At 35.8% G+C, this 13,781-nt stretch overlaps 2 protein-coding genes across 2 annotated transcripts in view; one reads left to right on the forward strand and one right to left on the reverse strand.

Annotated features, from left to right (window-relative positions):
- The window catches only part of RAD18 (RAD18 E3 ubiquitin protein ligase), a 106,414-nt gene that overhangs the window by 53,185 nt on the left and 39,448 nt on the right, over window positions 1-13,781 (forward strand). The window contains exons 8-10 of the mRNA XM_047746064.1: window positions 60-136; window positions 1,428-1,488; window positions 11,612-11,749. Coding sequence (XP_047602020.1) covers window positions 60-136; window positions 1,428-1,488; window positions 11,612-11,749 — 276 coding nt within the window. The remainder of the gene's footprint in view (window positions 1-59; window positions 137-1,427; window positions 1,489-11,611; window positions 11,750-13,781) is intronic.
- On the reverse strand, window positions 8,047-9,025 carry LOC125087729 (60S ribosomal protein L35a-like). The gene is made up of 2 exons (XM_047708359.1): window positions 9,014-9,025; window positions 8,047-8,376 (listed from the first exon to the last, which is right to left on the reverse strand). The coding sequence occupies exons 1-2, from the start codon at window positions 9,023-9,025 to the stop codon at window positions 8,047-8,049; spliced, it is 342 nt and encodes a 113-aa protein (XP_047564315.1).

Here is a 13,781-nt window from a genome sequence, read left to right on the forward strand (position 1 = left end):
CATAGTATAATGATGAAAACCATGTAATTAACGTTGGCTGTATATCCTTATTTTAACAGCTGCTGAAATAGTTCAAGAAATTGAAAATATGGAGAAGACTAGAATGCGTCTTGAAGCTAGTAAACTCAATGAAAGTGTATGTTGATGGTCTGTTTCATTATCTGCATAGAAATGATGGAAAGAAAAATTGAGTGCCCCCCCAAAATTAAAAAGATTGCCAGACTTAAATCTGTTCAATAGGAAATATCCTGGGACACATTTCCATTTAATGTGTTATTGCAGCTTATTTTTAGCACAGAATTCTGTCCTTTAGCAATCTTCTAGGACAAAATACAATTATAGTCCTATGGAAAAAGCATATGTCTGTACATCAGGTGACCTTGATATTTGTCCTTTCTCTGCTGGTTGCATTTGATAAGCTCTTTAATATCTGTGGCCCTTAGGATCTTCGTCTGTAAAACTCAGGAGTTGAACTATATTATCTCTAAGAACCTCCTTTAGTCTGGCATTCTGCAATTCTATGATTATATTGATGGAGAAATTAAGTAATTGTAAAACTTTATGAGGATTGAGTATCTGTTGAGCTTATTGAGGGAATCAGAGACTTAAAATTCTTCACTATTGCCTTCCTCTAGCTTGATGGTCCAAAACTTGAGGAAAGGATACCAAAGAAGAAAATAGTCATTGTGTCCTATGACACTGGAGGAAGTGTTTGGGGCTCTCCCAAGTAGACTTTTTTTCCTAGACCATCGGTAATGTGTCTGTAAGGAAAGCTACGACCTTAGGGAAGTAAGTTTATAATCAGATAGTAGAAAAAAAATGAGATTTTCATTGACTTTATCATTATCTGTGCACTAACTATAAGATGGAAACTATAACGAATCCTATAAGTAGATTTCTGATCTTTTAAGTCTAAGATTTTCAAAAGTGGAAGTAGAAATTTAAAACACTAAAATCTTACACTGTCATATTTTCTTTATATGTTCCTTTTTCCAGTAGACTTGGAGAATTAGGTTGGAAAAGGTAGAAGACAAGCAAGAAAATCTGCCTTATTAATGATCTGCTAAATGCTCTTTCAGTCTTGTGGTTTCAAGTGTTACTTGTTGTATTAATGAATGTGAAAAATTAAATATTGAAAGTAGAAATTTAATTGATTATTGTGTTAATAGTTCATCTTAGCCTTAATCTGTATATTAGTGTTGCATTTTCTATAGATGAGAAAACAGTAGTGAATGAAAGGTATACTTATTATGCTATTCAAGGCAAATCCACAGGAGTTATTCTTCCTAGGTTTATATAAAACAGAGATAAAGAGATTATTTTCTCCTATTTTAAATATCCACATTTGAGATTTTAAAGTTTGTATTACTAATTTTTGTTCCTGTAATATTTTAAATTTTTAATTAAGTTTTTTTGGATTATTTTAGATAATGGTTTTTACAAAGGACCAAACAGAAAAGGAAATAGATGAAATTCACAGTAAATATCGTAAGTTGTGTGACATTTTCTGTATTTACAGAGAACTTGGGTTGCAGATTTTCATCTTAAGTAATTTTTTAAAGTAAATATTTATAGTAATGTTTGATATAAACTTGTTAAGCAACTTAAGCAACTGAATTTTAATTGAGTTTTTATTCATTGACCTTTTTTGGTAATTCTGTGTGCCTGCTTTTTGATTTCCAACATTCTTCTTTGAGCTTATCACTAAGCACTTTGCAAAATATTAATTAGTTGCTCTCAAAGCATCTCTGTGAAAATAAAATGGAATTAAAATGGAAACGTTCCTGACTTTCTATCCTGTCCTCAGGCCACTCATTGACAACACTTCTGTGAAGCATTTCAGCACTTTTGTGGCTTCCAAATTTGTGTCAAAAATATTTTTCATTTTATCATTTATTACCAACTTCCAAGTTACTTCCTTTTCCTTATTAAGCCTTTGTATATATCTTTTCCAGGGTCAGCACTTTAATGTTTTTGTCAGTTTGGTAGCTATATTGCTTGGTTGGTTGCATTTTTAGTTTAAATTTGAATTTAAGTGCCTGACAAACAGGTATTTAATAAATATTTATTGAATGAGTAGTCCACATGTGATATGTTTAAGTTGTGCTAAGAGAATTTTGTTTTCTTCTTTTAGTTCTTGGGCTTTGTGTAGGTTCAACAGTGATCTGTTTGGGGAGGGGGGAATGAAGTACACAGGCCCTAGATACAGGTGTCATGGCCTGTGCTTTACTAGAGTAAGAAAAGAAGCCTTGAGTATTTGTGGACCACAGAACAACAAAAGTCACTTTTATTCTCTTGTTAGAAAGTGTGATGGGAGCCTCCTTAATCAATTTTTGGGAAGTCAATGTGATTTTTCTTAAGACAGGAGTTTGAGACTATCAAATGATCACTGAATTGCCAAAAATAAGCCCTGTAAAAATAAGGAAACCAGAAAATCTGCTTTTAGAGAAAGTAATTTAAACCCCTAAAAGAATGTTACCTTACAACGCCATACTGAAAAAAATGTGGATTAGATTTAGGCAAGAAATATACAACTATCTATTGCTCTCCATTTACATATCTAAAAGAAAGTCTAACTTTACTAGATAGGTTGTATTAAATTAATGCATTTAGCCCTAAAATAAACCTCTGTATCTAGTTAAAAAAATACATGAAATGGACATTTCCTTGAAAGATACAAATTACTGAACTGTATTCAAGAAGAAGTAGATAAGCAAGTTGAATTTGCAGTCCGTGAAGCAATCCAGGTCCTAATGCGTTCACTGGTGAATTCCGTGAAATTTGTAAAGAAGGTAGTAAGATCAATTCCATACGTATTCTGCTAGAAGATTGAAATGGAAGGAATACTTCTTACCCCACTTTATGAGGATGAAGTTTCCATGAAACTACAAACCAAAGACAGGATAATAAAAGTTCTTACTAGTATTCCTCATGAACATGGATACAAAAATCCTTAACAAGATTTTAATAAATTAAATTTGGCAATACATATAAAGGATTACACATCACAACCAAGTGGGATGGATCCTAATAAGGCAAGATTGGTTTAATTTTAGAAAATTAATCATTGTAATTCACTATAACAAGTGACTGAAAAAAAAAACACTCAATGATTCTCTAAGTAGATGCAGAATAAGCATTGAACACCCATTAATATTAAAAACTCATACTAAAATAGAATTTCTTCAATCTGATAAAAATATCTATAGGAAACCTACAACTAACATGATAATTAATGATGAATAGTAAATACTTTTTTTCTGATTAGAAATGAGGTAGAGGTGTCCATTCTTAGCTCTTTTGTTTAGCATTGTTCTGTAGGTCTTAAACATTGTGAAGAAGCAGAAATAAATAGGATACAGATTTGAGCAGAAGGAGTAAAACTTTATATTTATAGTCAAGATGATCATCTTTCACAGTTTGAATCATAAAAGATAAAGCTTAAAGAAAATGTGATAAATTATATTTCAGTAGAATTAAAACTTTACTCTTTAAAAGGCAAATATGAAAATGAAAAATCAAGCTAAAGATTGTGAGAAAATATTGTAAAATTTATATTTGACAAGGTACTAGTGTCTATGTTCTATATGCTATATATGTACTATATTCTTTAGAACTCTTACAATTTAGTAAAGTATAGGCCATACTTTTTTTTACAAGAGCAAAAGATTTAAACATTCTTCAGCAAAATAGGTATTCAAAAACCAAATAACCACATGAAAATATATGGTTAATCTTATTAGTCTTTAGGAAAATATAATTTTAAATGAAATAATATTACCAAAAAAATAAATAATACTATGTAGTTATTTTAACTGAAACAAACAAACAAACAAACAAACAAGAAAGGATAATACCAAACCGTTGGTCAGGATGTGGAGCAAATCAGATTTGTTGAGATATAATTTCCAAAAAATAAAACTAATCAGGGGCACCTGGGTGGCTCAGTGGGTTAAGCCTCTGCCTTCGGCTCAGGTCATGATCTCAGGGTCCTGGGATCGAGCCCCACATCGGGCTCTCTGCTCAGCGGGGAGCCTGCTTCCCCTCCACTTTCTCTCTCTGCCTGCCTCTTTGCCTGCTTGTAATCTCTCTCTGTGTCAAATAAATAAATGAAATCTTAAAAAAAAAAAAAACTAATTAGTTGTAATGAACAATTTGAAGGATATTATTGACAATTGAATATATTTTCCTAAACTAAGAACAACCTAAATATCCATAAATACATTATGATACATCCATATACAATGGGACAATACTTAATAAAAAAGAATTAACGCTACACATAGGATTCAACATGGAGGGATGTCAACAACATTGTGTTAAAACACAAGCCAAACTGCATCCTGAATGACTCCATTTATATGAAGTTCTAGAAGAGGCAAAGATTAGTAATGAAACCAGATTGGTACTGCCAGCTGCTGTGGCTGGAGGAAAAGGGGGTCACGAAGGAACTCTCATAGGTGACCTAATTCTTCTAATCTACTATTTCATGATTGCATTGATAGTTACATGACTGCATATTTTTATTTTATTTTTTTAAGATTATTTATTTATTTATTTGACAGAGATCACAAGTAGGCAGAGAGGCAAGCAGAGAGGGAGAGGGGAAAGCAGGCTCCCTGCTGAGCAGAGAGCCCGATGTGGGGCTCCATCCCAGGACCCTGGGATCATGACCTGAGCTGAAGACAGAGGTTTTAACCCACTGAGCTACCCAGGCGCCCCCGACTGCACATTTTTTAAAAAAATGCATCAGATTGTTTGCTTAAAATTGATGAATTTTACTATGTGTAAATTATTTCTCAGGAAGTCTGACTTTAAAAACTTAGTGACAAGAGTGGCATTCTTTTCCATTTCTGCAAATCTCTTTGATGTCTTGCTTAATAGAGGAAATCCTGAGTCTCCTATGAGCTTCTGCATTTAAACTGTTGCCATGTGTTTTTTTTTTTAAATTAAAGTATATGAAAAATAACCAGCCTGATGCAGATAGGTAATTGAAAAGAGGGAAGTATTTCAGTAGATTTTTAAGGTAATCATGGATATTCTTGGCAAGTGTTATTTCAGAAAGGTTATTTACAATGGAATTTGAAATCTATTAATGAAGTTTCTGTCCTCTATTGCATAAAAATCCACTGGTCTGTCATGTGCTTTGAATGGACCTTTTACCTGTGAATGATTTTGTAGTATCATTTGTTGGTTATTTGGAAAATACTGATTCATTGAGTTGCAAATGTTTGCATGTTTATGTTGCATTTATATTATATAATGTAAAAAATAGCATTCCTTAGTTTTACCACCAGTCTTTTTTTTTTTTAATTAACGTATAATATATTATTTGCTTCAGGGGGACAGGTCTGTTATTCATCAGTCTTACACAATTCACAGTGCTCACCATAGCACATACCCTCCCCAATGTCCATCACACAGCCGTCCCATCCCTCCCACCCCCCTCCACTCCAGCAACCCTTAGTTTGTTTCCTGAGATTAAGAGTCTCGTATAGTTTGTCTCCCTTTCTCACCACCAGTCTTATCAGAAAAGTTAAGTATGGGAAGTTGTACAAAATGGTGGATACAAGTTGTCCAAAATTCTGAGTTTCCTTGAAAGCTATTCTTTTATATTTGGCAGCAAATACTGTTACTTGTTTTTCCTGAAGTGACAACTTCCTTCCCTCATTCATTTTTGAGAAAATATATTATCCAAGTATGAATAATCACAGTTTGTCTACTGTTCTTTCAAATAAAAACAATGTTCATTTTAAAAGTGGCTAATTTAGCTCACAACTGAAATAAACACAGATGCTTCTGCAGGGCACTTTGGGTATGTAGCAGAAGTGCTATAGTTATAGTTCTCATTTTACCTATGAGGTTATGAAAAAGGTACTCCAGGGTCAAAATTTAATAAGATTAATAATTTTCTTACTGCTTCATCAAGGATATTCTTAAGTAAGATTGACTTTTTAAAAATGGGTGGTATATGGTCATGTAGAATATACTGATTACTGGTACAGTTCAGGGTCACTTCCTTGGCTTATGCTATGACACTCACGGTTTTATCTACCATTACTATTGCACTGTCTGTGCAATATTTTTGTTACACATATGTCAGTGTAACAAAAAAAAAGGCAAATAAAATAGGTTTTAACCTTATTTGCTCTCTGAAAGAGGCTCAGAGATCTTCAGCAGTCAACCAGTGTACTTGAAATTCTGCTGTTTCAGAGTGTAGAGGATGGGTGGGGAGGCAGCGGAGAAAACTCAAGGAGTGGCCTGGAGATAGGAGTAGAACTTTGAGATGTGGTGTCAGAAAATCTAGGAAAACAAAGTGTTTCAAGAAAGGAGATATGATGAATTGTGTCAGATGCTAATGGAGAAGGTTGAGTAAGAGATGGAAGGCATCAGTACATCTCACAGCTCAAGTGGTACGCTAACTTCCGCAAGAATAGTTTCATTAGGGAGGAGGCATCAGAAGCACTCCATGTCGGCTGAAACACATTGGAGGTGAGGAAGTGAGACTTAAGGTGGACAGCCCTTTCAGGGAGGTTTTACTATATCAGGGAGAGCAGAAAAAATGAGGGCATAGCTAGAGGTGGGTGTTGGTCAAGGGATGGTTTTGTTTGTTTTTCAAGTTGGGAGATAACATAGTGGCTTTCAGATCTTTTTTGACTGCAGCCCACGGTGAGAATTATATTTATTTATTTTAAAGATTTTTTTTTTAATGTGTCAGAGAGCACAAGCAGGGGGAGTAGCAGAGGGAGTGGGAGAAACAGACTCGCCACTAAACAGGGAGTCAGACATGGGGCTCAATCCCAGGACTCCAGGATATGACCTGAGCCAAAGGCAGATGCTTGACTAACTGAGCCAACCCAGCACCCCGAGGATTCTATTTTAGATATAATTCATTAGATAATTTATTGTGAAATAAAAGTTTCACAAAGTAATATTTACCCTTCTCATTTTTTAAAAGATTGTATTGAGATGTTTTCAGATGATGTTTGCATTCCCCCTCCCCCAACCTTAAATGGCCCCAACGTTAGAAAAAATTATCTTCTATCATTTTTCTCTCAAAATTTCAGCGACTTTGAAAAAAATACTAGTGGGATAAATGTGTTCCAAAGCCTGTTAGTTATGCTTATCCAAACCACCCCTATTGCATCCTATTCTCTGTCTGTCTCTCTCTTTTTTAAATAAGACTTTATGTTTTTAGAGCAGGGAAATGTTACAGAAAGTTCCCATATATCCCCCACGCCTACACATGCATGACTTCTCCCATTATCAACAACCCCCACCAGAGGGTACACTTGTTATAGTTGATAACCCTACATTGACACATCATAGTCACCTGAAGTCCATACTTAGGGTTCATTCTTGGTGTTGGAGAGAGTTACAATTACATGCATCACTGTGGTATCCTGCAGAGTATTTTCACTGCCCTTAGAATCCTTTGTGCTTCATCTGTTCATACCCTCTGCTACCAAACCCCTGGCAACCACTGATCTCTTTATTACCTGCATAGTTTTGCCTTTTCCAGAATGTCACATATTTGCCATCATGTAATACGTAGTCTTTTCAGATTATCTTCTGTCACTTGGCAATATGCATTTAAAGTTTCTCCATGTCTTTTCATGACTTGATGGTGCTTTTCTTTTTAGTTCTGAATATATTCCATTGTCTGGATGTACCAATAGCTTATCCATTCAACAACTGAAGGACATCTTAGTTGCTTACTCTTGCCATTTTTAAGGTACTCTGGCATTTCCATACTACTCTTATTATTTCATTAAGAAAAAAAATGCTGGTCTATACCTAATTGTTTTCATAACCTACACTCTCCCTTCTAGCAGAACAGTCTCAGGTGTATTTGTATGCCAGCAGGAAAGGTGCATAAGAGGAGGAAATTGTTGATGTGAGACAGGGAGAGGGTAAGTAAGCACAGGTGCTGTCTTTTTGAGACAACCTTAGTGATGGAATCCAGAGGGTAATTTAGGGCTTGGCTTTTTTTTTTCCCCCCAAGAGAATAGATCTACACATTTATTTATTTACTTTCCAATTACCTTAAATACTTGAGGGGTACAGCCTCACACGGATTCTGTGGCCAATGGCATAGCAGGGAAAGTTGCTTCGGAATTTGGCATGAACCATGCCACTGTTTCCATGAGCACGAGTTGCCTTTCCTTTGATTCCTCTGGTTTTGTGTGGCTTGCCACCAGCAGTCACTGTGGTGTTCTTTGTTTTGTACACATAAGCACATCTCTTGCCTAGGTAGAGTTCAGATTCATCTCTAGCATAAATACGTTTAATTTTAAGAAGAGCTGTGTGTTCCCTCTGGTTCCGGAGACCTGGCTTATAGCCAGCAAAAATGGCCTTGGACCACAGCCTCCAGAGCTATTTGTCCTTTTAGGAGTCCTGTTCCCAGCAGAACTCCACAGGTTCCAAGATGGCCAGGTGTTGGCATTTAATTGCTGCAAGGACAGTTGCTTCTCAATCAATACAAGGAAGATAGAGCCTATATGCACAGATGAAGGGATGGTAGTTGGAAGATGACAGGGCTCTGGTTAGAATGTTCCTGTGTTTTCAAAAAAAAAAAAAAAATGTTTCTGTGTTTTCAAAGTAGCGTGAGGCCAGCCGAGAAGGGAGTGTTGCAGGTCTGGAAAAGTGTGACATGGTCATTTTGGAGAATAGTAAAGCAGTGTTTGCTAGAGAAAGGTGAGAAATTTGTACAGCAGTGTTGAGTGCCCATTTTAGGCTTATGTCATGAATTTACAGTGAAACTGGTTAGTTCAGTGCTAAATGAATATGCCCTTAGTGTTAGCCATTACTGTTACTCTCTTCTCCATCCAGGTTTTAGATGCTTGGGTGTCCTAGGTGGTTGGTGAAAAAAATGCATGAGATTTTACTTTGGGAGACACTGACTCCAAACTTGTTCTGTGACTTAAAGTAGTTGAGTGAGTATCTCAGTATCATCCTTTTTGAGGATGAGTCTGTCCTATTCTTGTGACAGCCTGACTTTGGTCTTGTGTACCGTAGGGTTCATGGGCAGATCCAGAGATGCTTTGGCTGTAGGAGCTTGTCTAAAAAAGTAGTTAAGGGGTTGTGAAGGAGTGAAGGGCTTGACTTGGAGAGGCAGAAAGGGTGATAGAATTCAAGTATTAAAAATCTTGAAGAATATCAGTTGGTTGAATGTGGGGCTTATTTTTCAGCTTCCACAATTATCTCAGCCACTTAATATTTTTAAGAGGTAAATTCAGGGCATCTAATTAGCAGAACTGAGATTTTAAACTCTAAAGTACTCCTTGCCAGATGGCACAGCTCCTAAAATGAGGTGAAGAGATGAATGGGAACAATTTTATTAGTCATAATCTCTTAGCATTGTTCATCTTTTGTGTAGAGGTTATTGGACTCTTTGGGCCAAAGCCAGAGGAGTGGGTGCCATTTACTTTTTGGTTTCCAGACTAGCTGTAGGGGTAATCAGATCAAACAGAGAAAATCTCTTTTAAACCAGGGCTTTTATTACTTCAGAGGAGAAGGTCATTAAGCCTTCTTAACTCTTAATGAGATTACTTGAGCAAGTTTCTTAAGTAATTCTTACACCCATAATTCCATGTATGCAACGGTCTTCCTGGGAGAAGACCTAGATCAGATCTGACCAAATTTCATAGACCCCATAGTGCTGTGTTACCCTTGCCTAACAGAAACCATATAGTGATGGTGGTGGTCTCCCACTGACTCTGGGGAGCTGAAGGAAGTATAAAATAATTATCCTCAAATACACAGAGTTAAATAGGACCTGAAAGAAATCACCTGGCTTGTTTCCTAAGTAGGATCTCACCTATTTCTGAAGAGCTAACTTTTACCAATAATTTTTATGGCCAGCCCAGATTTCTTTTGCTGGAATTTTAACCAAGCCAACATGTCAGTTTCATGGGGAGTTTTACATGTACTGTACACATAAATATATTGGGATTAGGAGCAGTCTCTCCTTAATGTCCAAAGTATAGTCATATTTATAGGTCAGGAATATTGAAATCAATGTGCAAATGGAGGACTGGCTTCTTCCACAGTGGGGAGGGAAGTCAGTTTGACCCTTCACCCTGCAGGATTTTGCATGTCTGTAGACAAGAATCATTTTCCGTTGCCATTAGTTATCTACAATTTACAGAACTGTAACATAGCTCAAAGGCAACAAATGCCTGGAATCTTGGAAGGGTAGCACTAGGAAAGGCATAGTTTTCAATAAAAGCACAAATTTTTTCTTACACTCATTTATTCTTAATATTGTGCCACAGGGAAAGTGTTGGTTACTGGATGAAAATGGTCTCAAAACATGAATTATTTACAGTATGACTCTAAAATACATTTTTACAGGGTTTATGACATCATTTTGAACCATGACTTAAGTGTATGAGGGTGTAGATAAGTCAAGTGCAACCTCAGCTGTCTGAACTATAGTTCAGGATCACAAATAGACGTCCTAAAGGCTGTGCTCTAACAATGCGTGGCTATTCTTTATTGAGTAAATGAATGTACATTAATAATGGTGACATTGAATCAGGCTTACGTTATCTTCGGATTATTAAACTAGCAGGTGTTTTTTTTTATGTTAAATTGATTTTTTATTTATAAGAGTGTTTTAACTGAGTTATGTTTTATTTATTTATTTATTTTTAATCATTTTTTAAAAATTTATTTTCAGCATAACAGTATTCATTGTTTTTGTACCACACCCAGTGCTCCATGCAATCCGTGCCCTCTCTAATACCCACCACCTGGTTCCCCCAACCTCCCACCCCCCCAGAGACTATGGACTCTGAAAAACAATCTGAAGGGTTTGAAGAGTAGCAGGTGTTTTTAAGATTGGCGTAATTACGATATCCTGAGATAAGGTGGATTGGGGGTAAGAGGTGGATGTTAAAGGGATCTTTGGGATATTAAAAGGATCTTCGCAAGAAATGCAAGGAGAAAGGGAATCCAAATGGATATCTTTTGTTTTTATAATCCAACTTTCCTGGAGGCTTCTGCTTTTATACTCAGATAGTATTCTTCATGTTAGTACTCTTTTGTTTCTTGGGTGTTAGAATGGTGTCTTTTGGATGTATTTAAGAAAGTGGTATCTTTCGTGCTTTATCAAAAGCCTTTCAGAGTATGAGGTTTGGGGGGGAAACCTATAGTAGCAAACTAGGAATATCTTGTTTCCATGTTTGTACCTGAGGAAAGGAGAAGATAAGAAAGAGAGGCTTCCATGACCCCTAACTCTATGTATTTTTCTGCTTTCCAGTTTGTAAATTTATTGCAAGTGATTCCCAAGGATTTTTTTTAAGATTTTATTTATTTATGAGAGAGAGAGAGTACCAGTGAGCAAGCGGGTGTGGAGGGCAGAGGGAAAGGAAGAAGCCGACTCCCAGCTGAGCAGGGAGCCCAACTTGGGACTTCATTTCAGGACCCTGGGGTCATCATCTGAGCTGAAGGCAGATGGTTAACCCACATATAACTGAGATACCCAGGCGCCCCAACAAGAATGTCTTGAGCAAGTTTGTACACGTCTTGATACTCAGTATGTCAGCATAACAAAAATACAGCTTTTACAGTCCTTGCTTTACTGAGAAGATCTTTTGAATTTTAGGTAAAAAACATCAGAATGAATTTCGGCTTCTGGTGGATCAGGCCAAAAAAGGATACAAGAGAACTGTTGAAATATCAAAAAAAAAAGTAACAAAAGAAGAAGATGGATCTACAGAAAAGCTATTACCTATTTGTGTGGGTAAGAAACTAATTACAGTTAGTAACTAAAAACAAATGTGTTGAATTTCACTATTTATTTTAAGTTTTTATTTAACTTAGAGCATGTGTATGTGTGAGAGCAGGGAGAGGGGCAGAGGAAGAGGGAGAGAGAGAATCTCAAGCAGACTTCCTGCTGAGGACAGAGCCCAACACAGGGCTTGATCTCATGACCCTGAGATCATGACCTCAGCCAAAACTAAGAGTTGGACACTTAACCACCCAGGTGCCCCTGAATTACGCTATTTGTTTTTAATATGAAAAGAAAGTAAAACAATGGGAATTTACCTTTTTATTAGATATCTGAAGTGGAAAAAAGTATTTTTAGACATACAGCTGTTGTTGAATGTAAACTAAGTTTGTTACTGTGGGAAAAATGATTAGGAGATGCCCTGATGACAAGTTTCTAAAATCTTTGGTTTAATGGTAAATAGGAAGATTCTTAGTTGTTTCAGCCTAAGGATGTTTTTTAGGTGTAGGATTTATTGCTGCACATCTTCAAATATTATACAAGTAATTTATTTTTATTTTTATTTATTTATTTGACAGGGAGAGAGAGAGCACAAGCAGGCGGAGTAGCAGGCAGAGGGAGAGGGAGAAGCAGGCTCCCTGCAGAGTAAAGAGCCTGACATGGGACTTGATCCCAGGACCCTGGGATCATGACCCAAGCGGAAGGCAGTTGCTTAACCAACTGAGCCACCCAGGTGCCCCATATTGTACAAATAATTTTTATTTTAGAATAGTTTTTGTTATAGGTCACTGGTATTTTGGAGCTTATAAACTTCAGGTAAATTCCCATTGTTTTACTTTCTTTTCATATTAAAAATAAATAGTGAAATACAGCACATCCTTAATTTGGGTCCATTTTAAGTTTGAGATTAATATCATATTTCTCTTGTCAGGGCTTTGGGCCAATGAACAAAACAGAATCAATGGAGGAAAGTGCACATAAAAATTCCTTTTTTTTCCTTTATTGTGATAAACTATATATAATTATCATTCTAACCATTCATAAATGTACAATTCAGCAGCATTAAATACATTCAGAATGTTTTATAACAGCCACCACCATCTAGACCCAAAACTTTTTCATCATCCAGCATAAGCTCTGTACTTATTAAAAATAGTAACTCTCTTGCCCTTTCCCAGCCACACTCTGGTAATCTCTGTTCTATTTTCTGTGTGAATTTGCTTACATTTAGTACCTCATATAAGTGGAATCATATTAATATTTGTCCTTCTGTATCAACTTATTTCACTAAGCATAATATTTTCAAGGTCCTGTTGTACCAAATATCAAAATTTCATTGCTTTTATAACCAAATAATATTCCATTGTGTGTACATGCCACGTTTTGTTTATTTCTTCATCTGTAATGGGTTTCACCTTTTGGCTATTGTGAATAATGCTCTATGAAGATTGGTGTTCAAATATATGTTCAAGTGTCTGCTTTCCATTCTCTTGGGTATATACCTAAGGATGGAGTTTCTGATTCTTAGGATAATTCTATGTTTACTTTTTGAAAAACCACAAAACTCTTTCCAAAGTGGCTGTACCATTTTACACCCCTCCAGCAGTGCTTAATGATTCCAGTTTCTCTATATCCTTGCCATACCCTTTCCTATTTTTTTTTTTTAACCATAGCCATCAAGGTAGGTGTGAAGTGAATATCTTATGGTTTTGATTTACATTTTCCTAATGACTAAAAATGTTGAACATCTTTTCATATACTTACTGGTTATGTGTTTTTCTTTGGAAAAATGTCTATTCGTGCTTTGCTCATTTTTCATTTGGTTTGTTTGGGGTTTTTGTTAGTTTTTTTTTAGGAACTCTTTATATATTCTGGATATTAATCCTTTTCCATGCAAAATATATTTGCATATATTTGTAAATATTTTCTTGGTTGTCTTTTTGCTTTCTTCATAGTTTTTTTTTGTTGTTGCACAAAGGTGCTTAATTTTGATGAAGTCCAATATATCCATTTTTTCCTTTTGTTACCTGTGCTTTTGGTGTTA

Source organism: Lutra lutra, chromosome 1 (genome assembly GCF_902655055.1).
Source record: "Lutra lutra chromosome 1, mLutLut1.2, whole genome shotgun sequence".
Taxonomy (NCBI): domain Eukaryota; kingdom Metazoa; phylum Chordata; class Mammalia; order Carnivora; family Mustelidae; genus Lutra; species Lutra lutra.